General features: G+C 45.5%; 1 protein-coding gene across 2 annotated transcripts in view; it reads left to right on the top strand.

The window, feature by feature from the left end:
* Positions 1–21,689, top strand: part of LOC121572262 (programmed cell death 6-interacting protein-like) — a 27,047-nt gene extending 5,358 nt beyond the window's left edge. The window contains exons 4-18 of one of the 2 annotated variants that reach the window (XM_045222128.1): positions 967–1,094; positions 1,995–2,148; positions 2,255–2,355; positions 3,757–3,873; positions 4,035–4,257; positions 4,414–4,537; positions 5,644–5,821; positions 6,011–6,122; positions 7,794–7,963; positions 8,181–8,429; positions 14,288–14,422; positions 15,414–15,508; positions 19,614–19,731; positions 20,742–20,899; positions 21,086–21,689. In XM_045222128.1, coding sequence (XP_045078063.1) covers positions 967–1,094; positions 1,995–2,148; positions 2,255–2,355; positions 3,757–3,873; positions 4,035–4,257; positions 4,414–4,537; positions 5,644–5,821; positions 6,011–6,122; positions 7,794–7,963; positions 8,181–8,429; positions 14,288–14,422; positions 15,414–15,508; positions 19,614–19,731; positions 20,742–20,899; positions 21,086–21,311 — 2,288 coding nt within the window. In that variant the 3' untranslated portion in view covers positions 21,312–21,689. Of the gene's footprint in view, positions 1–966; positions 1,095–1,994; positions 2,149–2,254; positions 2,356–3,741; positions 3,874–4,034; positions 4,258–4,413; positions 4,538–5,643; positions 5,822–6,010; positions 6,123–7,793; positions 7,964–8,180; positions 8,430–14,287; positions 14,423–15,413; positions 15,509–19,613; positions 19,732–20,741; positions 20,900–21,085 lie in introns of both variants that reach the window. The other variant, XM_045222127.1, reaches the window with a different exon arrangement.
* Positions 21,690–25,166: the final 3,477 nt, after the last annotated feature.

Below are 25,166 nucleotides of genomic sequence, written 5' to 3'. Positions count from 1 at the left end.
ATGTATGAGGAAGTCATATTGCATGATGGGTGTTCTCTCCTTGTCTTTTTTCAACGTACCTGATTGATTACCTGTATATAGTGTGTGTAGCAAACGCCAAACCCAGCTCTGTCTCTCACCCCTCTCTCACGCTTTCTCACTTTAACACACACACACACACACACACACACACACACACACACACACACACACAGTAACCAACGTTCCCTCTAAGCTGCCGGGTAGTAGCTCGAGACTGCTGTGCAGCTTCCCTGTAAAATATCAGCCCACAGAGAGAAGCACTTGCTTGAACTTCACTCAACCTTCTACAGTTTTCCCCGTTAGTTAACACTATCAACGTTTCCCTTTACTGTGGCAATTGTGATCGAATCAACGCAATATTAGCCACTTTCAATGAAACATACCGAAAACAAAACGAACGATGCAAGATATTTTGTTGTAGGCAGAACACATCGGAGTAGGATTCTATTGGGCACGACTCAGCCCGTACTCTACACGGACCGGTGCGGTATAACCAATCAGAGCTGCATATATGGATCTGTGCCATTTACGTTGAACTGGACTGTGTTTACGCTGTGGTTCTGAGTAGATGCACTTGTTTTGAGATCAAAAGCAAGCGCTGCATGTAACCACGTGCACATTTTGTTCATGTCCTTCGCTAGTTAGTGAGTTATTAGCCCAGTTATAGATCGTTCATAGTCATCAATAGGGGAGTGATTTGCTTCCTACAAGAACACAAAACTTGTACATTTCTAGACATTTGAAAAGTGAGTCAGGTAAAGAGCTTTTTTGTCTTTAAAGGGGCAGTGTTGTATTTTGAGACAGGCTTGAATAAGCGAAGTAGCCAATAGGCAGAGGAACAGGAATGGCCAGGTGTGGTGTGTGTGTGTGTGTGTGTGTGTGTGTGTGTGTGTGTTTGTGTGTGTGTGTGTGTAGTGTGTTAATGTATGTATTTGTGTGTTTTAGCCCTGGCCAGTCTGGGATATGAGAAGACCTGTGTGTTGTTCAATGGAGCTGCGTTGGCCAGTCAGATCGCTTCAGAACAGAACCTGGACAGCGACGAAGGACTGAAGGCCGCAGCCAAATACTACCAGGTACTTCTATAGTTATACTACAATACAGCCAAATACTACCAGGTACTTCTATAGTTATACTACAATACAGCCAAATACTACCAGGTACTTCTATAGTTATACTACAATACAGCCAAATACTACCAGGTACTTCTATAGTTATACTACAATACAGCCAAATACTACCAGGTACTTCTATAGTTATACTACAATACAGCCAAATACTACCAGGTGCTTCTATAGTTATACTACAATACAGCCAAATACTACCAGGTACTTCTATAGTTATACTACCAAGTACTTTTATAGTTATACTACAATAGGGCCAAATACTACCAGGTACTTCTATAGTTATACTACAATACAGCCAAATACTACCAGGTGCTTCTATAGTTATACTACAATACAGCCAAATACTACCAGGTACTTCTATAGTTATACTACAATACAGCCAAATACTACCAGGTACTTCTATAGTTATACTACAATACAGCCAAATACTACCAGATATTACTACAGTACTACCAACGACACTATAGCCAATTACTAGTTTTTATCATAGTAATACTACTTAGTAATAATATAACCAATACACTCTCTCGCTGTCTCTGTGTCTCTCGCTGTCTCTGTGTCTATCGCTGTCTCTGTGTCTCTCTCTGTCTCTGTGTCTCTCTCTGTGTCTCTCTCTGTGTCTCTCGCTGTCTCTGTGTCTCTCTCTGTCTCTGTCTCTGTGTCTCTCTCCGTCTCTGTGTCTCTCTCTGTCTCTGTCTCTGTGTCTCTCTCCGTCTCTGTGTCTCTCTCTGTCTCTGTCTCTGTGTCTCTCTCCGTCTCTGTGTCTCTCTCTGTCTCTGTCTCTGTGTCTCTCTCCGTCTCTGTGTCTCTCTCTGTGTCTCTCTCCGTCTCTGTGTCTCTCTCACACAGTTGGCGAGTGGAGCATTTGGTCACATTAAGGACACAGTGCTGTCGGCTCTGAACAGAGAGCCTACTATGGACATGTCTCCTGAGACTGTAGGAACCCTCAGTCTCATCATGCTGGCTCAGGCACAGGAGGTCTTCTTCCTCAAGGCTACGTCAGGTACGTGCACACGACCCATACACATGCATACAAGCTTTACGTGTGTGTGTGTGTGTGTGTGTGTGTGTACATGAATCGAGTAACCATGGTATCGTTCGCCATGCAGATAAGATGAAGGATGCCATCATCGCTAAACTGGCCAATCAGACAGCAGATTTCTACGGTGACGCCTTCAAGCAGTGCCAGTACAAAGAGAACCTGCCCAAGGTGTGTGTGTGCGTGCGTGCCCCCGTCCGTGTGTGCGATTTTGGGTTTGTGTGTTTTGTGTGTGTTTGTGTGTGAGAGAGAGAACTACTTACTAGATGAGTAAGGATAAGTGGGACTTTCCCTATTTCACTCATTTCACTATCTCTGTTCTGATTGGTTGATTACCATACAGTCTCCATTCTGATTTGTTATTCACTAACTGGGCTGTTTTCTCATTTGTTGTTCACTACTTGGGCTGTATTCTTATTGGCCCTTTCACCGTCGTACTTCCATTCTGATTGGTCTCTCACTACCTAATAATGGGCTTCTGAAATGACGTGTGTATGAAATCTGACTGACCTGTCTCACTGCCTGTATTACTACTAAAATACACACACACACACACACACACACACACACACACACACACACACACACACACACACACACACACACACACACACACACACACACACACACACACACACACACACACACACACACACACACACACACACACACACACACACACACACACACACACACACACACACACAGAGCAAACCACACACACACACACACACACACACACACACACACACACACACACACACACACACACTCAGAGCAAACCAGGCACAGCACACACACACACACACACACACACACACACACACACACACACGGTCTGAGGTGGGAACACATGGGCTGGACTTTGCAGATGTCATAACACCCACCCACACACACACACCACAAACACTTGCACACACACACAGTTCTCTGTGATGAAGGTTGGGTGAATGTTGCAGAAAGGTTAAACATTCACTGCCTGTTCTTTCTCCCGCTATCCTCCTCTCTCTGCATCCCGTGTGTGTGTGTGTGTGTGTCTGTTCGTGATGTGCATACTCATTTGTGATTTGCTGTTGCCGGTGTTTGTGCTATTCTGTGGTTTGCCCCTTGTTTGTGTGGTTTGTTCTGTGTCTCTGTGTGTGTGTGTGGTTTGCTCTGTGTGTGTGTGTGGTGTGTGTGTGGTGTGTGTGTGTGTGTGTGTGGTTTGCTCTGTGTGTGTGTGTGTGGTGTGTGTGTGTGTGTGTGTGTGGTTTGCTCTGTGTGTGTGTGTGTGTGTGTGTATGTGTGTGTGTGGTTTGCTCTGTGTGTGTGTGTGTGTGTGTGTGTGTGTGTGTGGTTTGCTCTGTGTGTGTGTGTGTGTGTGTATGTGTGTGTGTGGTTTGCTCTGTGTGTGTGTGTGTGGTTTGCTCTGTGTGTGTGTGGTTTGCTCTGTGTGTGTGTGTGTGTGTGTGTGTGTGTGTATGTGTGTGTGTGGTTTGCTCTGTGTGTGTGTGTGTGTGTGTGTGTGTGGTTTGCTCTGTGTGTGTGTGGTTTGCTCTGTGGTTGCTCTCTGGTCAGTATATTTATTTCCAGGAGGTGTTGCCGGTGCTGGCAGCTAAACACTGCATCATGCAGGCCTACGCTGAGCTGCACCAGTCTCTCCTCGCCAAGCAGAAGAAACGCTTTGGAGAGGAGATCGCTCGCCTGCAGGTACACACACACACACACACACACACACACACACACACAACCCAGTGGTTCCTACAGTGTTTGTAACCCCACCTGACAATTTAGTGATTTTCCTATGACCAAATAAGCACAACCACTCAACCAAAGTCTTGTCTCACTCCTCTATTCTGTCTTTCCCTCAGCATGCTACAGAGCTGGTGAAGACGGTAGCGTCTCGCTATGATGAGTACGTCAGTGTGAAGGACTTGAGTGATAAGATCAGCCGTGCTCTGACCGCCGCTAAGAAGGACAACGACTTCATCTACCACGACCGCGTCCCTGAGGTGAAAGATCTGGAACACATCGGCAAGGCAGCGCTGGTGAAGGCTACCGCCATCACGCCTCCGCTTAGCGCCAAGTTCACTGGTGAGAGGGACAATACACACACACAGTCACACACACATACTGTCATATTTTTATTTTATTTTTTTCAGGTCACAAACACACACACACACACACTATTTATGTGTAAATATCTGATATAATTCGCAAATGTGTGTGTGTGTGTGTGTCTCTGTATAGACTTGTTTGAGAATATGGTGCCCATGGCGGTGCAGCAGAGTATGAGCACGTACAGCCTAAGGAAGGCTGAGACCATCCACAGACTGGTGGGAACCTTGAGGGAAGCTACCAACCTCTGCAACGGGTATGGATGTTACTTTAGAATGCATTAACAATTTAAATTGATTGTTGTCAACTCAAACAACAGGGATGGTCAACTGGCATGCCGCCGCCCCCTTTTGTCGTTTTTATTTTACCCCCTTTTTCTCCCCAGTTTCGTGATATCCAATTGCAATCCGATTACGATCTTGTCTCATCGCTGCAACTCCTCAACGGGCTCGGGAGAGGCGACGGTCGAGTCATGCGTCCTCCGAAAACATGACCCGCCAAACCGCGCTCCTTAACACCCGCCCGCTTAACCCGGAAGCCAGCCGCACCAATGTGTCGGAGGAAACAGCGTTCAACTGACAACCGGAGCCAGCCTGAAGGTGCCCGCCACAATGAGTCCCTAGAGCACGATGAGCCAAGTAAAGCCCCCCCGGCCAAACCCTCCCCTAACCCGGACAACGCTGGGCCAATTGTGCGCCGCCCTATGGGACTCCCAGTCACGACCGGTTGTGACACAGCCTGGGATCGAACCCAGGTCTGTAGTGAAGCCTCAAGCACTGAGATGCTGCGCCACTTGGGAAGCCCCAGCCGACCCCCTTTTGAAGGCCCTCGGATCAATGACATGTTTTTTTCTCAGTCGGGGTCTCAACTTCCTGTTGACAGTTAGAATAGTAGAACACACAAGGTGCGGAATTCGGAATGTGGTTGTGCATAAGCAGTTTTTCTGTTGTCATGTCAGTCAATTAGCCATGCCAGTTAAAACATTTTATATTGCTAAATGACTTTATTGGCCAGCTATCTAAACTTGTTAGTCAGTCTCACTCAGATATCATATTCAAAACTGCAAACATTTCTCTCCAGCCTATGGCGAAATGAGTAGAATTGCAACAAACTTGCTTTAAAACTAAAAGTAATGTCTCTCCGATGTCAATTTGGCCCTGCTATTTCTCTCTGCTGGGGTCCCCAGGGGTGTATGGATGTGGGTAAGCAGACTGCGGTCCCTCATGATGAGTTCAGATTTTTTTGTGCCCCCCAACCCCATCAAAGTTGCCCATCCCTGCATTTCAATATCAATAAAGGTTGATAATGTAAACGGTGTCATGACGTGTCTATATTGATAATGTATTCATAATTGAACAACAGTGTCCTGGCATCTCTGAACCTGCCTGCGGCTCTGGAGGACCTGTCTGGAGATTCTATCCCACAATCCATTATGGAGAAGGCCCGCGCCATCGTCCAGCAGGGGGGGCTGCAGAGCATAGAGCAACTGATCCGAGACCTGCCCGAACTACTGACACGCAACAGAGAGATCCTGGACGAGGTACGCACACGCGTTGAAATACCCATGATATATATGTATTGTATAATGTGTGTGTTGAAATACCCATGATATATATGTATTGTATAATGGGTGTGTTGAAATACCCATGATATATATGTATTGTATAATGTGTGTGTTGAAATACCCATGATATATATGTATTGTATAATGTGTGTTTTTGTCCTGTAGTCTCTGAAGATGCTGGGTGATGAGGAGTCGACAGACAGCGAGCTGAGATCCAAGTTCAGCCAACGCTGGAACAGAACTCCCTCTGGAGACCTCTATAAACCACTCAGAGCAGGTACACACACACACACACACTCCTGGAGACCTTTATAAACCACTCAGAGCAGGTACACACACACACACACACACTCCTGGAGACCTCTATAAACCACTCAGAGCAGGTACACACACACACACACACACTCCTGGAGACCTCTATAAACCACTCAGAGCAGGTACACACACACACACACACTCCTGGAGACCTCTATAAACCACTCAGAGCAGGTACACACACACACACACACTCCTGGAGACCTCTATAAACCACTCAGAGCAGGTACACACACACACACACTCCTGGAGACTTTTATAAACCACTCAGAGCAGATACACCACACACACACACACACACTCCTGGAGACCTTTATAAACCACTCAGAGCAGGTACACACACACTCCTGGAGACCTTTATAAACCACTCAGAGCAGGTACACACACACACACACACACTCCTGGAGACCTCTATAAACCACTCAGAGCAGGTACACACACACACTCCTGGAGACCTTTATAAACCACTCAGAGCAGGTACACACACACACACATACACACTCCTGGAGACCTTTATAAACCACTCAGAGCAGGTACACACACACACACACACTCCTGGAGACCTTTATAAACCACTCAGAGCAGGTACACACACACACTCCTGGAGACCTTTATAAACCACTCAGAGCAGGTACACACACACACTCCTGGAGACCTTTACAAACCACTCAGAGCAGGTACACACACACACTCCTGGATACCTTTATAAACCACTCAGAGGAGGTACACACACACACTCCTGGAGACCTCTATAAACCACTCAGAGCAGGTACACACACACACTCCTGGAGACCTTTATAAACCACTCAGAGCAGGTACACACACACACACACACTCCTGGAGACCTCTATAAACCACTCAGAGCAGGTACACACACACACTCCTGGAGACCTTTATAAACCACTCAGAGCAGGTACACACACACACACACACACACTCCTGGAGACCTTTATAAACCACTCAGAGCAGGTACACACACACACTCCTGGAGACCTTTATAAACCACTCAGAGCAGGTACACACACACACTCCTGGAGACCTTTATACACCACTCAGAGCAGGTACACACACACACTCCTGGAGACCTCTATAAACCACTCAGAGCAGGTACACACACACACTCCTGGAGACCTCTATAAACCACTCAGAGCAGGTACACACACACACACACACACTCCTGGAGACCTTTATAAACCACTCAGAGCAGGTACACACACACTCCTGGAGACCTTTATAAACCACTCAGAGCAGGTACACACACACACTCCTGGAGACCTCTATAAACCACTCAGAGCAGGTACACACACACACACACACACTCCTGGAGACCTCTATAAACCACTCAGAGCAGGTACACACACACACACACACTCCTGGAGACCTCTATAAACCACTCAGAGCAGGTACACACACACACTCCTGGAGACCTCTATAAACCACTCAGAGCAGGTACACACACACACACACACTCCTGGAGACCTCTATAAACCACTCAGAGCAGGTACACACACATCCAAAAAGAAAGATATTGTTAAATATTGATACGTGTGGTGTTGTGTACTACTTTGGAATCTAATGTTATGTTAAATGACCTGTCAACCGCCTCCTCCTCCCTCTCCTCCCACCGGTCCAGAGGGTGGTAACTTCCGCAGTGTGCTGGACAAGGCAGTGCAGGCTGACCAGGTGGTCAAGGAGCGTTATAATGCACACTGTGAGATGATCGCTCTGCTCTGTAAACCTGAGGCTGAACTCACCGCTGCCATACCATCAGCCAATCCTGCGAAGACACTGCAGGGCAGCGAGGTGAGAGTGTGTGTGTGTGTGCGCGTATGTTAACATTGTGTATCCTGTCTTTTACTTGTGGGTGTGTGTATATCCCTTCCCTCTAGGTGATGTGTGTGTGTGTGTGTGTTCTAACCGTATGTGTTCTCCCTCCAGGTGGTGAGTGTGTGTTCTAACCGTATGTGTTCTCCCTCCAGGTGGTGAGTGTGTGTTCTAACCGTATGTGTTCTCCCTCCAGGTGGTGAGTGTGTTGCGTTCCCAGCTGGCCCAGCTATTGGCGGTGAAGGGGGAGAGGGATGGGCTGGAGGCGGAGATTAAGGGCGTGACCTTTGACATGTCCTCCAGCTTCCTGACGGCTCTGGCTCAGGACGGGGCCATCAATGAGGAGGCGCTGTCAATGAGCCAGCTGGACCAATCATACGGCAGCTACAACCAGAGGGTTCAGGCCAGCCTCCGCTCTCAGGAAGAGCTGCTGGGCAAAGTGCAGGTACACACACACCTGTGTGTGTGTGTGTATATATATATATATATATATATATATATATATATATATATATATATATATATATATATATATATATATATATACAGTGCTATGAAAAAGTATTTGCCCCCTTTCTAATTTTCTCTACTTTTGCATATTTGTGATACTGAATGTTATCAGATCTTCAACCGAAACCTAATATTAGATAAAGGGAACATAAGTGAACAAATAACACAACAATTACATATTTATTTCATAAACAAAGTTATGCAACACCCAATGCCCAAGTGTGAAAAAGTAATTGCCCCCTTACACTCAATAACTGGTTGTGCCACCTTTAGCTGCAATGACTCCAACCAAGTGCTTCCTGATCAACAACTACAGCTAAAGGTGGCACAACCAGTTATTGAGTGTAAGGGGGCAATTACTTTTTCACACTTGGGCATTGGGTGTTGCATAACTTTGTTTATGAAATAAATATGTAATTGTTGTGTTATTTGTTCACTTATGTTCCCTTTATCTAATATTAGGTTTCGGTTGAAGATCTGATAACATTCAGTATCACAAATATGCAAAAGTAGAGAAAATTAGAAAGGGGGCAAATACTTTTTCATAGCACTGTATATATATATATACACACACACACCTGCATATACACACACACACACACCTGCATATACACACACACACACACACACACACACACACCTGCATATACAGTTGAAGTGGAAAGTTTACATGCACTTAGGTTGGAGTCATTAAAACTCGTTTTTCAACCACTCCACACATTTCTTGTTAACAAACTATAGTTTTGGCAAGTCGGTTAGGACATCTACTTTGTGCATGACACAAGTACTTTTTCCAACGAATGTTTACAGACAGATTATTTAATTTAAAATTCACTGTATCACAATTCCAGTGGGTCAGAAGTTTACATACACTAAGTTGACTGTGCCTTTAAACAGCTTGGAAAATTCCAGAAAATGATGTCATGGCTTTGGAAGCTCTGATAGGCTAATTGACATCATTTGAGTCAATTGGAGGTGTACCTGTGGATGTATTTCAAGGCCTACCTTCACACTCAGTGCCTCTTTGCTTGACATCATGGGAAAATCAAAAGAAATCAGCCAAGACCTCAGAAGAAAAATTGTAGACCTCCACAAGTCTGGTTCATCCTTGGGAGCAATTTCCAAATGCCTGAAGGTACCAAGTTCATCTGTACAAACAATAGTACGCAAGTATAAACACCATGGGACCACGCAGCCGTCATAACGCTCAGGAAGGAGAGACTCGTTCTGTCTCCTAGAGATTAACGTACTTTGGTGTGAAAAGTGCAAATCAATCCCAGAACAACAGCAAAGGACCTTGTGAAGATGCTGGAGGAAACAGGTACAAAAGTATCTATAGCCACAGTAAAACGAGTCCTATATCGACATAACCTGAAAGGCCGCTCAGCAAGGAAGAAGCCACTGCTCCAAAACCGCCATAAAAACGCCAGACTACGGTTTGCAACTGCACATTGGGACAAAGATCGTACTTTTTGGAGAAATGTCCTCTGGGCTGATGAAACAAAAATAGAACTGTTTGGCCATAATGACCATCGTTATGTTTGGAGGAAAAGGGTGGGGCTTGCAAGCCGAAGAACACCATCCCAACCGTGAAGCACGGGGGTGGCAGCATCATGCTGTGGGGGTGCTTTGCTGCAGGAGGGACTGGTGCACTTCACAAAATAGATGGCATCATGAGGAAGGACAATTATGTGGATATATTGAAGCAACATTTACATTTACATCATTTAGCAGACGCTCTTATCCAGAGCGACTTACAAATTGGTGCATTCAATTTATGATAGCAAGTGGGACAACCACTTTTTTTTATATTTTTTTTTTATGGGGGGGGGGGTGGAAGGATTGCTTTATACTATTCCAGGTTTTCCTTAAAGAGGTAGGGTTTCAAGTGTCTCCGGAAGGTGGTCAGGTGACTCCGCTGTCCTGGCGTTGTGGGGGAGCTTGTTCCACCATTGGGGTGCCAGAGCAGCAAATAGCTTTGACTGGGCTGAGCGGGAACTGTGCTTCCGTAGAGGTAGGGGGGTTAGCAGGCCAGAGGTGAATGAACGTAGTGCCCTCGTTTGGGTGTAGGGTCTGATCAGAGCCTGAAGGTAAGGAGGTGCTGTTCCCCTCACAGCTCCGTAGGCAAGCACCATGGTCTTGTAGTAGATGCAAGCCTCAACTGGAAGCCAGTGGAGTGTGCGGAGGAGCGGGGTGACATGAGAGAACTTGGGAAGGTTGAACACCAGATGGTTCTGGATAAGTTGTAGGGGTTTAATGGCACAGGCAGGGAGACCAGCCAACAGCGAGTTGCAGTAATCCAGACGGGAGATGACAAGTGCCTGGATTAGGACCTGTGCCGCTTTCTTTGTAAGGTAGGGTCTCTACTGTTGTAGAGCATGAACCTGCAGGATTGGGTCACCGCTTTGATGTTAGCAGAGAACGACAGGGTGTTGTCCAGGGTCACGCCAAGGCTCTTTGCACTCTGGGAGGAGGACACAATGAAGTTGTCAACCGTGATGGCGAGATCATGGAGCGGGCAGTCCTTCCCAGGGAGGAAGAGCAGCTCCGTCTTGCCGAGGTTCAGTTTGAGGTGGTGATCCGTCATCCACACTGATATGTCTGCCAGACATGCAGAGATGCGATTCACCACCTGGTTATCAGAAGGGGGAAAGGAGAAAACATCTCAAGACATCAGTCAGGAAGTTAAAGCTTGGTCGCAAATGGGTCTTCCAAATGGACAATGACCCCAAGCATACTACCAAAGTTGTGGAAAAATGGCTTAAGGACGACAAAGTCAAGGTATTGGAGTGGCCATCACAAAGCCCTGACCTCAATCCTATAGAAAATTTGTGGGCAGAACTGAAAAAGCGTGTGCGAGCAAGGAGGCCTAAAAACCTGACTCAGTTACACCAGCTCTGTCAGGAGGAATGGGCCAAAATTCAAAATCCAAAATTGGGAAGCTTGTGGAAGGCTACCCAAATCGTTTGACCCAAGTGAAACAATTTAAAGGCAATGCTACCAAATACTAATTGAGTGTATGTAAACTTCTGACCCACTGGGAATGTGATGAAAGAAATAAAAGCTGAAATAAATCATTCGCTCTACTATTATTCTGACATTTCACTTTCTTAAAATAAAGTGGTGATCCTAACTGACTTAAGACAGGGAATTTTTACTAGGATTAAATGTCAGGAATTGTGAAAAACTTAGTTTAAATGTATTTGGCTAAGGTGTATGTAAACTTCCGACTTCAACTGTACACACACACACACACACCTGCATATACAGTGAGGGGAAAAAAATATTTGATCCCCTGCTGATTTTGTACGTTTGCCCACTGACAAAGACATGATCAGTCTATAATTTTAATGGTAGGTTTATTTGAACAGTGAGAGACAGAATAACAACAAAATAATCCAGAAAAACGCATGTCAAAAATGTAATAAATTGATTTGCATTTTAATGAGGGAAATAAGTATTTGACCCCTCTGCAAAACATGACTTAGTACTTGGTGGCAAAACCCTTGTTGGCAATCACAGAGGTCAGACGTTTCTTGTAGTTGGCCACCAGGTTTGCACACATCTCAGGAGGGATTTTGTTCCACTCCTCTTTGCAGATGTTCTCCAAGTCATTAAGGTTTCGAGGTTGACGTTTGGCAACTCTAACCTTCAGCTCCCTCCACAGATTTTCTATAGGATTGAGGTCTGGAGACTGGCTAGGCCACTCCAGGACCTTAATGTGCTTCTTCTTGAGCCACTCCTTTGTTGCCTTGGCCGTGTGTTTTGGGTCATTGTCATGTTGGAATACCCATCCACGACCCATTTTCAATGCCCTGGCTGAGGGAAGGAGGTTCTCACCCAAGATTTGACGGTACATGGCCCCGTCCATCGTCCCTTTGATGCGGTGAAGTTGTCCTGTCCCTTAGCAGAAAAACACCCCCAAAGCATAATGTTTCCACCTCCATGTTTGACGGCGGGGATGGTGTTCTTGGGGTCATAGGCAGCATTCCTCCTCCTCCAAACACGGCGAGTTGAGTTGATGCCAAAGAGCTTGATTTTGGTCTCATCTGACCACAACACTTTCACCCAGTTCTCCTCTGAATCATTCAGATTTTCATTGGCAAACTTCAGACGGCCCTGTAAATGTGCTTTCTTGAGCAGGGGGACCTTGCGGGCGCTGCAGGATTTCAGTCCTTCACGGCGTAGTGTGTTACCAATTGTTTTCTTGGTGACTATGGTCCCAGCTGCCTTGAGATCATTGACAAGATCCTCCCGTGTAGTTCTGGGCTGATTCCTCACCGTTCTCATGATCATTGCAATTCCACGAGGTGAGCTCTTGCATGGAGCCCCAGGCCGAGGGAGATTGACAGTTCTTTTGTGTTTCTTCCATTTGCGAATAATCGCACCAACTGTTGTCACCTTCTCACCAAGCTGCTTGGTGATGGTCTTGTAGCCCATTGTTATGTGAATTATTTAACAAACTATTTCAGTGTCTCTGTGCGTCTCCCAAAATCAAGAAACGGACAGAGTCCCGGTCTGCATAGTCAGAGATATTTATTCATTGAGAATTCTGCCATCACAATTTCAGAGTCCATCTTTTATACTCATACGTCATACTAAAATCCCTCCTCTCTGTAGGCGGGCTGTAGTTTTCCACTTTAAAACTGCTCTCCTGACCATCAGTTCACACACATACACACACACACACACACACACACACACATACACACACACACACACACACACACATGCATACACACACACATAATAATAATAATAATAATAATATGCCATTTAGCAGACGCTTTTATCCAAAGCGACTTACAGTCATGTGTGCATACATATTATTTTTTTTGTGTATGGGTGGTCCCGGGGATCGAACCCACTACCTTGGCGTTACAAGCGCCGTGCTCTACCAGCTGAGCTACAGAGGACCACGTACATACACACACACACACACACACACACATACACACACACATACACACACTCTTCCAAGCCGAACAGTTTCTCTCCTCCTGAAATTGGGAGGCCCCTTTATCTTGGTTTCTCAGTTGTCTGTAACCAGTTCTCCTTGTCCTTTGTTGTCTGGTCTAACTCTTACTCACATTGCTGAATAGTAGCTCAATGTCATAGTCTTTACTGGTCCTACACTCACACATTCTAACACATTCACACAGTTTCAGGGTGTAATAATTAGTCATTAATAATTATTCTATCACCCATTCCAGCCTTGTGTAGGTCTACAATCTTGTCCCTGACATCCTTGGAGAGCTCTTTGGTCTTGGCCATGGTGGAGAGTTTGGAATCTGATTGATTGATTGCTTCTGTGGACAGGTGTCTTTTATACAGGTAACAAGCTGAGGTTAGGAGCACTCCCTTTAAGAGTGTGCTCCTAATCTCAGCTCGTTACCTGTATAAAAGACACCTGGGAGCCAGAAATCTTTCTGATTGAGAGGGGGTCAAATACTTATTTCCCTCATTAAAATGCAAATCAATTTATAACATTTTTGACATGCGTTTTTCTGGATTTTTTGTTGTTGTTATTCTGTCTCTCACTGTTCAAATAAACCTACCATTAAAATTATAGACTGATCATGTCTTTGTCAGTGGGCAAACGTACAAAATCAGCAGGGGATCAAATCGTTTTTTCCCCTCACTGTACACACACACACACACACACACACACACACACACACACACACACACACACACACACACACACACACACACCTGCATATACACACAAACACATTCCACTTCTACTTCCTTCAGAGAGGTTTACCTTGTGGTTTCCCCCCCCCCCTCCAGGAGTCCCACCAGGAGTTCTCCAAGCTGAAGCAGTCCAACTCGGAGGCTAATGATCGTGAGGAGGTGTTGAAGAAGCTGGCCTCGGCCCACGACAGCTACGTAGAGATCACCAGCAACCTCCGAGAGGGCACCAAGGTAACTGTCGCCTAGGGCAGTGGCACCCAAACTGTGCCCCACAGTTTCTATATTATTTATATACAGTACCAGTCAAAAGTTTGGACACACCTACTCATTCCAGGGTTTTTCTTAATTTTTTTGACTATTTTGTACATTGTAGAATAATAGTGAAGACATCAAAACTATGAAATAACACATATGGAATCATGTAGTAACCAAAAAAGTGTTAAACAAATCCAACCATTTCATGCAGATGAATTTCCAGACGCATAAAAACAACTCACGACGGGCCTAATGGAAATATCACATCTGGAAAATTTCCCAATGTCATATTTTTTTAAATATGCTAGACAAGGGGTGGATAATTTAGTTGGCGGTGAAATAGATTATGCAACTATTGCGGTGGATACACATTTATTGATTAAATAACCATCATGTCGAAGTGAACATGCAGAGTTTATAGCCAGATATTATAAGTTGTATGAACTTCATAACTTATTTCGAAACTTCATATTAACTGATGGTGGTTAAGTGACGAACTTCATACACATTTCCAATAAATATTGAGGTTCATATTTGAATGTTGGTGACATGATGATCAGTGTTTGGCTGACATTTTTTTTTTATAATTAAAAGGATCTTGCTCTTATCCATATCCCATATAACCCCCTGTTCACTTTATCAGCGAACTGTTGTTTGAGGGCATGCGGCAAAACCAGATTGGGCAAGTATGCAATTTATCGCAACAGTTTGTGACAAAACCATCGGCAGAGTTGAAAATGTAATGGAAACGCATTGAACTTCTGATTTTTATTCGGTACGTGGGAACTGAAGAGCAGAAGCGCTTTCATGTGTACTACGCACAGCTTTCTATCCGCAACAAGTCAGTTTGATGGAAACATCTCTGGTGGGAAAATGCGGATTTTAGAATATTCACATGAAAATCTGTTGCCAATTGGATGGAAACCTAGCTCATCAGTCTGACCAATCACTTTATCTCTCTCTGTAGTTCTACAATGACCTCACAGAGATCCTGCTGAAGTTCCAGAACAAGTGCAGTGACATCGTCTTCGCCCGCAAGACAGAACGGGACGAACTGCTCAAGTGTGTGGTGGTGATTTAGTCTCTGTGATGATGATGATGATGCATCAATTGTTATATTTGTAATAATCACAGTATTGTCTTATTAGTGAAATATCATTGATTACATCATGGCTTTCTGTGATTTGTGATTGGTAATAAACAGAGTAGCAGCAGCGTATGTGGTGTGTGCGCGTGTTGGGAGTGTCAGTGTAGTGTGTGGGGGTAGAGTAGTGAGTGTGTGGGTAGAGGCTAGTGAGTGTGTGGGTAGAGGCTAGTGAGTGTGTGGGTAGAGTAGTGAGTGTGTGGGTAGAGGCTAGTGAGTGTGTGGGTAGAGGCTAGTGAGTGTGTGGGTAGAGGCTAGTGAGTGTGTGGGTAGAGGCTAGTGAGTGTGTGGGTAGAGGCTAGTGAGTGTGTGGATAGAGGCTAGTGAGTGTGTGGGTAGAGTCTAGTGAGTGTGTGGGTAGAGGCTAGTGAGTGTGTGGGTAGAGGCTAGTGAGTGTGTGGGTAGAGTCTAGTGAGTGTGTGGGTAGAGTAGTGAGTGTGTGGGTAGAGTCTAGTGAGTGTGTGGGTAGAGTAGTGAGTGTGTGGGTAGAGTAGTGAGTGTGTGGGTAGAGGCTAGTGAGTGTGTGGGTAGAGTAGTGAGTGTGTGGGTAGAGGCTAGTGAGTGTGTGGGTAGAGGCTAGTGAGTGTGTGGGTAGAGTGTAGTGAGTGTGTGGGTAGAGTAGTGAGTGTGTGGGTAGAGTAGTGAGTGTGTGGGTAGAGGCTAGTGAGTGTGTGGGTAGAGGGTAGTGAGTGTGTGGGTAGAGGCTAGTGAGTGTGTGGGTAGAGTAGTGAGTGTGTGGGTAGAGGCTAGTGAGTGTGTGGGTAGAGTCTAGTGAGTGTGTGGGTAGAGGCTAGTGAGTGTGTGGGTAGAGGCTAGTGAGTGTGTGGGTAGAGGCTAGTGAGTGTGTGGGTAGAGGCTAGTGAGTGTGTGGGTAGAGGCTAGTGAGTGTGTGGATAGAGGCTAGTGAGTGTGTGGGTAGAGTCTAGTGAGTGTGTGGGTAGAGGCTAGTGAGTGTGTGGGTAGAGGCTAGTGAGTGTGTGGGTAGAGTCTAGTGAGTGTGTGGGTAGAGTAGTGAGTGTGTGGGTAGAGTCTAGTGAGTGTGTGGGTAGAGTAGTGAGTGTGGGGGTAGAGTAGTGAGTGTGTGGGTAGAGGCTAGTGAGTGTGTGGGTAGAGTAGTGAGTGTGTGGGTAGAGTAGTGAGTGTGTGGGTAGAGGCTAGTGAGTGTGTGGGTAGAGGCTAGTGAGTGTGTGGGTAGAGTGTAGTGAGTGTGTGGGTAGAGGCTAGTGAGTGTGTGGGTAGAGTAGTGAGTGTGTGGGTAGAGTAGTGAGTGTGTGGGTAGAGTAGTGAGTGTGTGGGTAGAGTAGTGAGTGTGTGGGTAGAGGCTAGTGAGTGTGTGGGTAGAGGCTAGTGAGTGTGTGGGTAGAGTGTAGTGAGTGTGTGGGTAGAGGCTAGTGAGTGTGTGGGTAGAGTAGTGAGTGTGTGGGTAGAGGCTAGTGAGTGTGTGGGTAGAGTCTAGTGAGTGTGTGGGTAGAGGCTAGTGAGTGTGTGGGTAGAGTAGTGAGTGTGTGGGTAGAGTCTAGTGAGTGTGTGGGTAGAGTCTAGTGAGTGTGTGGGTAGAGGCTAGTGAGTGTGTGGGTAGAGGCTAGTGAGTGTGTGGGTAGAGGCTAGTGAGTGTGTGGTGGGTATGGGTAGAGTCTAGTGAGTGTGTGGGTAGAGGCTAGTGAGTGTGTGGGTAGAGGCTAGTGAGTGTGTGGGTAGAGTCTAGTGAGTGTGTGGGTAGAGTAGTGAGTGTGGGGGTAGAGCTAGTGAGTGTGTGGGTAGAGGCTAGTGAGTGTGTGGGTAGAGGCTAGTGAGTGTGTGGGTAGAGTAGTGAGTGTGTGGGTAGAGTAGTGAGTGTGTGGGTAGAGGGTAGTGAGTGTGGGGGTAGAGTAGTGAGTGTGGGGGTAGAGTAGTGAGTGTGTGGGTAGAGTCTAGTGAGTGTGTGGGTAGAGTAGTGAGTGTGTGGGTAGAGTCTAGTGAGTGTGTGGGTAGAGTCTAGTGAGTGTGGGGGTAGATTCTAGTGAGTGTGTGGGTAGAGTAGTGAGTGTGTGGGTAGAGGCTAGTGAGTGTGTGGGTAGAGGCTAGTGAGTGTGTGGATAGAGTCTAGTGAGTGTGTGGGTAGAGTCTAGTGAGTGTGGGGGTAGAGTCTAGTGAGTGTGTGGGTAGAGTAGTGAGTGTGTGGGTAGAGTCTAGTGAGTGTGTGGGTAGAGGCTAGTGAGTGTGTGGGTAGAGTCTAGTGAGTGTGTGGGTAGAGTAGTGAGTGTGTGGGTAGAGTCTAGTGAGTGTGTGGGTAGAGTCTAGTGAGTGTGGGGGTAGAGTCTAGTGAGTGTGTGGGTAGAGTAGTGAGTGTGTGGGTAGAGGCTAGTGAGTGTGTGGGTAGAGGCTAGTGAGTGTGTGGATAGAGGCTAGTGAGTGTGTGGGTAGAGGCTAGTGAGTGTGTGGGTAGAGGCTAGTGAGTGTGTGGGTAGAGGCTAGTGAGTGTGGGGGTAGAGTCTAGTGAGTGTGTGGGTAGAGTAGTGAGTGTGTGGGTAGAGGCTAGTGAGTGTGTGGGTAGAGTAGTGAGTGTGTGGGTAGAGGCTAGTGAGTGTGTGGGTAGAGTCTAGTGAGTGTGTGGGTAGAGGCTAGTGAGTGTGTGGGTAGAGGCTAGTGAGTGTGTGGGTAGAGGCTAGTGAGTGTGTGGGTAGAGTCTAGTGAGTGTGGGGGTAGAGTGTAGTGAGTGTGGGGGGGTAGAGTAGTGAGTGTGGGGGTAGAGTAGTGAGTGTGTGGGTAGAGTCTAGTGAGTGTGTGGGTAGAGTAGTGAGTGTGTGGGTAGAGTCTAGTGAGTGTGTGGGTAGAGTCTAGTGAGTGTGGGGGTAGAGTCTAGTGAGTGTGGGGGTAGAGTAGTGAGTGTGTGGGTAGAGGCTAGTGAGTGTGTGGGTAGAGGCTAGGGAGTGTGTGGATAGAGTCTAGTGAGTGTGTGGGTAGAGTCTAGTGAGTGTGTGGGTAGAGGCTAGTGAGTGTGGGGGTAGAGTCTAGTGAGTGTGTGGGTAGAGTAGTGAGTGTGTAGGTAGAGGCTAGTGAGTGTGTGGGTAGAGTAGTGAGTGTGTGGGTAGAGGCTAGTGAGTGTGTGGATAGAGTCTAGTGAGTGTGTGGATAGAGTCTAGTGAGTGTGTGGGTAGAGGCTAGTGAGTGTGGGGGGTAGAGTCTAGTGAGTGTGTGGGTAGAGTAGTGAGTGTGTGGGTAGAGGCTAGTGAGTGTGTGGGTAGAGGCTAGTGAGTGTGGGGGTAGAGTCTAGTGAGTGTGTGGATAGAGTCTAGTGAGTGTGTGGGTAGAGGCTAGTGAGTGTGGGGGTAGAGGCTAGTGAGTGTGTGGGTAGAGTAGTGAGTGTGTGGGTAGAGGCTAGTGAGTGTGTGGGTAGAGTCTAGTGAGTGTGGGGGTAGAGTCTAGTGAGTGTGTGGGTAGAGTAGTGAGTGTGTGGGTAGAGGCTAGTGAGTGTGTGGGTAGAGGCTAGTGAGTGTGTGGGTAGAGTCTAGTGAGTGTGTGGGTAGAGGCTAGTGAGTGTGTGGGTAGAGTCTAGTGAGTGTGGGGGTAGAGTCTAGTGAGTGTGTGGGTAGAGTAGTGAGTGTGTGGGTAGAGGCTAGTGAGTGTGTGGGTAGAGTCTAGTGAGTGTGTGGATAGAGTCTAGTGAGTGTGTGGATAGAGGCTAGTGAGTGTGTGGGTAGAGGCTAGTGAGTGTGTGGATAGAGTCTAGTGAGTGTGTGGGTAGAGTCTAGTGAGTGTGGGGGTAGAGTCTAGTGAGTGTGGGGGTAGAGTCTAGTGAGTGTGTGGGTAGAGGCTAGTGAGTGTGGGGGTAGAGTCTAGTGAGTGTGCATAGTGCAAGAGTCGGAGCACAACAATTAAAAATAAATAACTAAATAAGGGGGGTAAATTGTCAGGGTAGCCATTTTATTAACTTGGCTTGGGGGTGATTCATGTGAACAAGAAGTGACCATGACTATCAACTGATGTTGTGGTTGCCGTGGTGACCGCTGACTGACATTGCTGTTGTTGTGGTTACCCACCCAGGGACTTACAGCAGAGCATCGCCAGGGAGCCCAGCGCCCCGTCCTTCTCTGTCCCCGCCTACCAGACCAACCCTGCTCCCACTGCCGCCGAACCAAGCCCTGCTCCCAGGACTGTCTTTGTAAGTAGCCAATCATTGATGGGCAGGTGGGAGGATCGAATCAGAGGGCAGCTCTGTACCAAAGAGGGGATTTGATTTAAGGAACAGATAGAAATGTACTGGGGGAGGGGTGGCCCAAAATAGGGGAGGGTTGTAAAATGACTGTCTTTTTTTGCTTTGGGGGGTAGTGTCCCCCCTCCCGTTTACATTTGCTCTTCATTTTTTATTTTATTTTTTACCCCATTTTTATCCAATTACAATCTTGTCTCATCACTTTTGATTTCACAATACATTGCGTGCCGTCCATCCACTACCCTACTACAACACACAATCCAGGTGTACGTGTGTGTGTATAGTGTGTATGTGATGTGCGTTTGCATGTGTGTGTTTGTACCTGTGTGTGTGTGACTCTTCACAGTCCTTGCTGTTCCATAAGTTGTATTTGTATCTGTTTTTTAAATATTATTTTACTGCTTGCGTGAGTTACCTGATGTGGAATAGAGTTCCATGTAGTCATGGCTCTATGTAGTTCTGTGCGCCTCCCATAGTCTGTTCTGGACTGTGAAGAGACCTCTGGTGGCATGTCTTGTGGGGTATGCATGGGTGTCTGAGCTGTGTGCTTAGTAGTTTAAACAGACAGCTCTGTTTTAAGAATGTTTGCACTTTATCTACCTTCCCAAGGAAAACGCGTTGTAAAATTCCAACCTATATTTTGTTGGAGAAGACATGTTGGATGTTTTTGAACGATGTGCCATGCTGCCTTGTGGACAATATGACCGGGCAGCGCAGATTACTGTTGGATTTGATCTCCTCCTCAACGGTTCATACCGGTTCAGCCTAATCAAACTCCCTCAATCACGACAGAGATAAACATGACTAATGTTGTCTCTTATTGTGATATTGTCCAAATATAATTTTTCAAGCGATCAATAAATTAAATGTGTTTATATCAAAGTCATTACTATTTATCTATTTCTTTTTTTATTAGTATTTTTATTGACCTCTGATCTTCCCCTCTCTCCCGTTCCCAGCAGCCCCAGCGGCCCCCTCCCCCTGCCTTCACCCCCCAGGCCACCTCCGCACCCGGCAACCCTCCCGACAACCAGCCTCAACCAGGAAACCCCTCACCCATGGCCCCTCCCCCACAGGCCCAGGGACCGCCTTACCCCACCTACCAGGGATACCCAGGGTGAGTCAATCAATCAATCAGTATCTTTATTGTCCCAGTTGGCAGGCTGTGTGAGTTGCACAACTGTTATCCGTCCGTTGTTCTAGTCTCACTTCCATTGCTGTCTCTCTCGCTCTCACTCTCTCTTCTAACTCGCCCTCTCTCTCTCTTCCTCTTCTAACTCTCTCTGTCTCTCTCTGTCTCCAGGTATGCCTACCAGATGCCTGTGGGTTATAACCCGTATGCAGCGTACGGCCAGTACAACATGCCCCCCACTATGCAGCCCAACATGCAGCCCTACGTCCCATATCAGCAGGCCCCAGCACCCGGACAGGGGGGCTACACCGGGCCCCCCCCCACACAGCAGCACCCCTACGCCTACCAACAACAGCCCCAGCAACCGCCACATCAACCACATTACCCACAACAATAACTGTCAATTCTATCAGTCCCTTATATATCTTCCCCCTTTCCATCCCTTCATCCCTCTCCTTTGACTGACAGCAGAAATCATGCTACTACCCTCTGCAATAAATTCTCGCTCTCTCCCTCCTTCCTTCCTTCCTTCCTTCCTTCCTCTACCCTTACTCTCTCCCATCACCCTTGTTTAATTCGTTTTTCATATCATTTTTCTAATTATTGTGTTGATTCTTTATTTAATTCCTAACTTCTCGTCCTGGTCTAACTGGCTTCCTGGTATGGCTTCCTGGTATGGGCGGGGCCGCTGTAGAACACTAAAAAACTAAACAAAAACACTATGTTTTATTGTCACATACACCGGACATGTGCAGGGAATGTGCTGTTTTACAGGGTCAGCCATAGTAGTATGGTGCCCCTGGAGCAAATTAAAGGTTAAGTGCCTTGCTCAAAGACACATCGACAGATTTTTTCACCTTGACGGCTCGGCTATTCGAACCAGTGACCTTTCGGTTACTGGCCCAATGCTCTGAGGAGCCGCACTGCATTCTGGGATGAGGGGCTGTGGTCTATATAGGTATGATTCCTTATTTGGGAGCAGGTGGAAGGTCCCATGCAATGTCACGGATTTGAAGGACCCGAGGACCCAGGGTTGTGTTCAGGAGTGCTACTTGAACTTGTCCATCTAACTGTTTTGCTACTGAATACGACACAGCTCTGATCACCCAGCTAATTGTCTATATCCTATTTTTGTAATGAATAATACTGATGGAATAATCCAATAAAAACGGCCTGTAGGTTTTCTAATTTAGATGAGGACCGTTGGAGATGGACTCTCTCCCGCTCACTCTGTCGGTCGGGTGGGGATCTGTCTTACTGTTTTACAATCAGAGTATGGCTGTAGATGTTTTCCTGGGATAAAGATGAGTATATACAGTGCCTTCAGAAAGTATTCACACCCCTTGACTTTTTCCTGATTTTGTTGTGTTACAGCCTGAATTTAAAATGTATTACATTTAGATTGTTTTGTCACTGGCCCCCTCGAAGTGGAATCATGTCTTTTTAAAATGTTTTACAAATAAATTAAAAATGAAAAGCTGAAATGTCTTGAGCCAATAAGTATTCAACCCCTTTGTTATGGCAAGCCTAAATAAGTTCAGGAGTAGAAAGGTGCTTAACAAGTCACATAGTAAGTTGCATGGAATCACTCTGTGTGCAATAATAGAGTTTAACATGATTTTTGAATGTCTACCTCACCTCTGTACCCCAAACAGGTAAGCTCCCTCAGTCGAGCAGTGAATTTCAAACACTGATTCAACCACAAAGACCAGGGAAGTTTTCCAATGCCTCGCAAAGAAGGGCACCTATTGGTAGATGGGTAAAAAAAAAAAAAGCTGGGGAAAAAATGGTGTATCAATCAATACACCCAGTCACTACAAAGATACAGGTGTCCTTCCTAACTCAGTTGCCAGAGAGGAAGGAAACTGCTCAGGGATTTCACCATGAGGCCAATTGTCACTTTAAAACAGTTACAGTTTTGCCTTAAATCTACTTGAAATCTATGGCAAGACTTGAAAATGGTTGTCTAGCAATGATCAACAACCAATTTGGCAGAGCTTGAAGAATTGTAAAAAGAATAATGGGCACATGTTGCACAATCCAGGTGTGGAAAGCTCTTAGAGACTTACCCAGAAAGACTCAACGCTGTAATCGCTGCCGAAGGTGCTTCTACAAAGTATTGACTCGGATGTGAATACTTATGTAAATGAGATATTTATTTTACATTTACGTCATTTAGCAGACGCTCTTATCCAGAGCGACTTACAGTTAGTGCATACATTATTCTTTTTTATTTTCATACCCCATGGGAATCGAACCCACAACCCTGGCGTTGCAAACGCCATGCTCTACCAACTGAGCTACCTCCCTGCCGGCCATTCCCTCCCCTACCCTGGACGACGCTGGGCCAATTGTGCGCCGCCCCATTGGTCTCCCGGTTGCGGCCGGCTGCGACAGAGCCTGGATTCGAACCAGGATCTCTAGTGGCACAGCTAGCACTGCGATGCAGTGCCTTAGAACACTGCGCCACTCAGGAGATTTATGTATTTCATTTTCAACAAAATTAGCAAAAATGTCTCAAAAACATGTTTTCACTTTGTCATTATGAGGTATTGTGTGTAGATGAGTGAGATAAAATCAATGTAATCCATTGTGAATTCAGGCTGTAACACAACAACATGTGGAATAAGTCAAGGGGTATGAATACTTTCTAAAGGCACTGTATATTATATATATATGACAGTATGTGGTTAACCAAACAACACTGTATATATATATATATATATGACTGTATGTGGTTAACCAAACAACACTGTATATTCATATATATATATATATATATATATATATATATATATATATATATATATATGACAGTATGTGGTTAACCAAACAACACTGTATATTCTATATATATATATATATATATATATATATATATGACAGTATGTGGTTAACCAAACAACACTGTATATTCTATATATATATATATATATACATGTTAACAAACAAATGTATATTCTATATATATATATATATATATATATATATATGACAGTATGTGGTTAACCAAACAACACTGTATATTCTATATATATATATATATGACTGTATGTGGTTAACCAAACAACACTGTATATTCTATATATATATATATATATATATATGACTGTATGTGGTTAACCAAACAACACTGTATATTCTATATATATATATATGACTGTGTTTAACCAAACAACACACTGCTTCTCTTTTTCTCTGGTTCTAATGGGATTAAACACCTCTGGATACCATACCAGTCTGTCTGTCTGTGTGTGTGTGCGCGGTTTGCTGAGTCTACTTTTTTCGGAACATTGTCTTTGATTTTCAGAACCATAGACATTATACATTTATATACAATTTATACTTCCTTGTCCAGTCTGCTAAAAGCTACTAATGTAGTGTTCCTGTAGTTAAAGGAAGTACAGTGGCTTGTGAAAGTATTCACCCCCCCCTTGGCATTTTTCCTATTTTGTTGCCTTACAACCTGGAATTAAAAATGGATTTTTGGGGGGTTTGTATCATTTGATTTACACAACATGCCTACCACTTTGAAGATGCAAAATACTTTTTGTTGTGAAACAAATATGAAATAAGACAAAAAAAACAGAACTTGAGCATGCATAACTATTCACCCCCCCCAGAGTCAATACTTTGTAGAGCCACCTTTTGCAGTAATTACAGCTGCAAGTCTCTTGGGGTATGTCTCTATAAGCTTGGCACATCTAGCCACTGGGATTTTTGCCCATTCTTCAAGACAAAACTGCTCCAGCTCCTTCAAGTTGGATGGGTTCCGCTGGTGTACAGCAATCTTTTAAGTCATACCACAGATTCTCAATTGGATTGAGGTCTGGCCTTTGACGAGGCCATTCCAAGACATTTATTTAAATGTTTCCCCTTAAACCACTCGAGAGCAACAAAATAGGAAAAACGCCAAGGGGGGTGAATACTTTTGCAAGGCACTGTACTCTAGTGCCCAAAAGTCCGTTTTAGCATGGGCAGCGAGATTGAGGACTTCCACCATTTTTAAGTAGTCAACTGGGTGGGACTTGCTGTGGGTTAACCTTTACGGGATCGGTGTCCCTTGTACGGGACGGTTGCTGCTCAATATGCGATATGTGACTAGAGTGGTGTTTTAAACAACAAACAACTTTCCGGGACATAGACATGTCTTATATGGGCAGAAAGCTTCAATTCTTGTTCATCTAACTGCACTGTCCAATTTACAGTAGCTATTACAGTGAAGAAATACCATGCTATTGTTTAAGGAGAG

The sequence above is a fragment of the Coregonus clupeaformis genome, chromosome 8 (genome assembly GCF_020615455.1).
Source record: "Coregonus clupeaformis isolate EN_2021a chromosome 8, ASM2061545v1, whole genome shotgun sequence".
NCBI lineage: Eukaryota > Metazoa > Chordata > Actinopteri > Salmoniformes > Salmonidae > Coregonus > Coregonus clupeaformis.
Note: the sequence above shows the minus strand (reverse complement) of the source record. Positions and strands in the feature narration are given on the sequence as shown.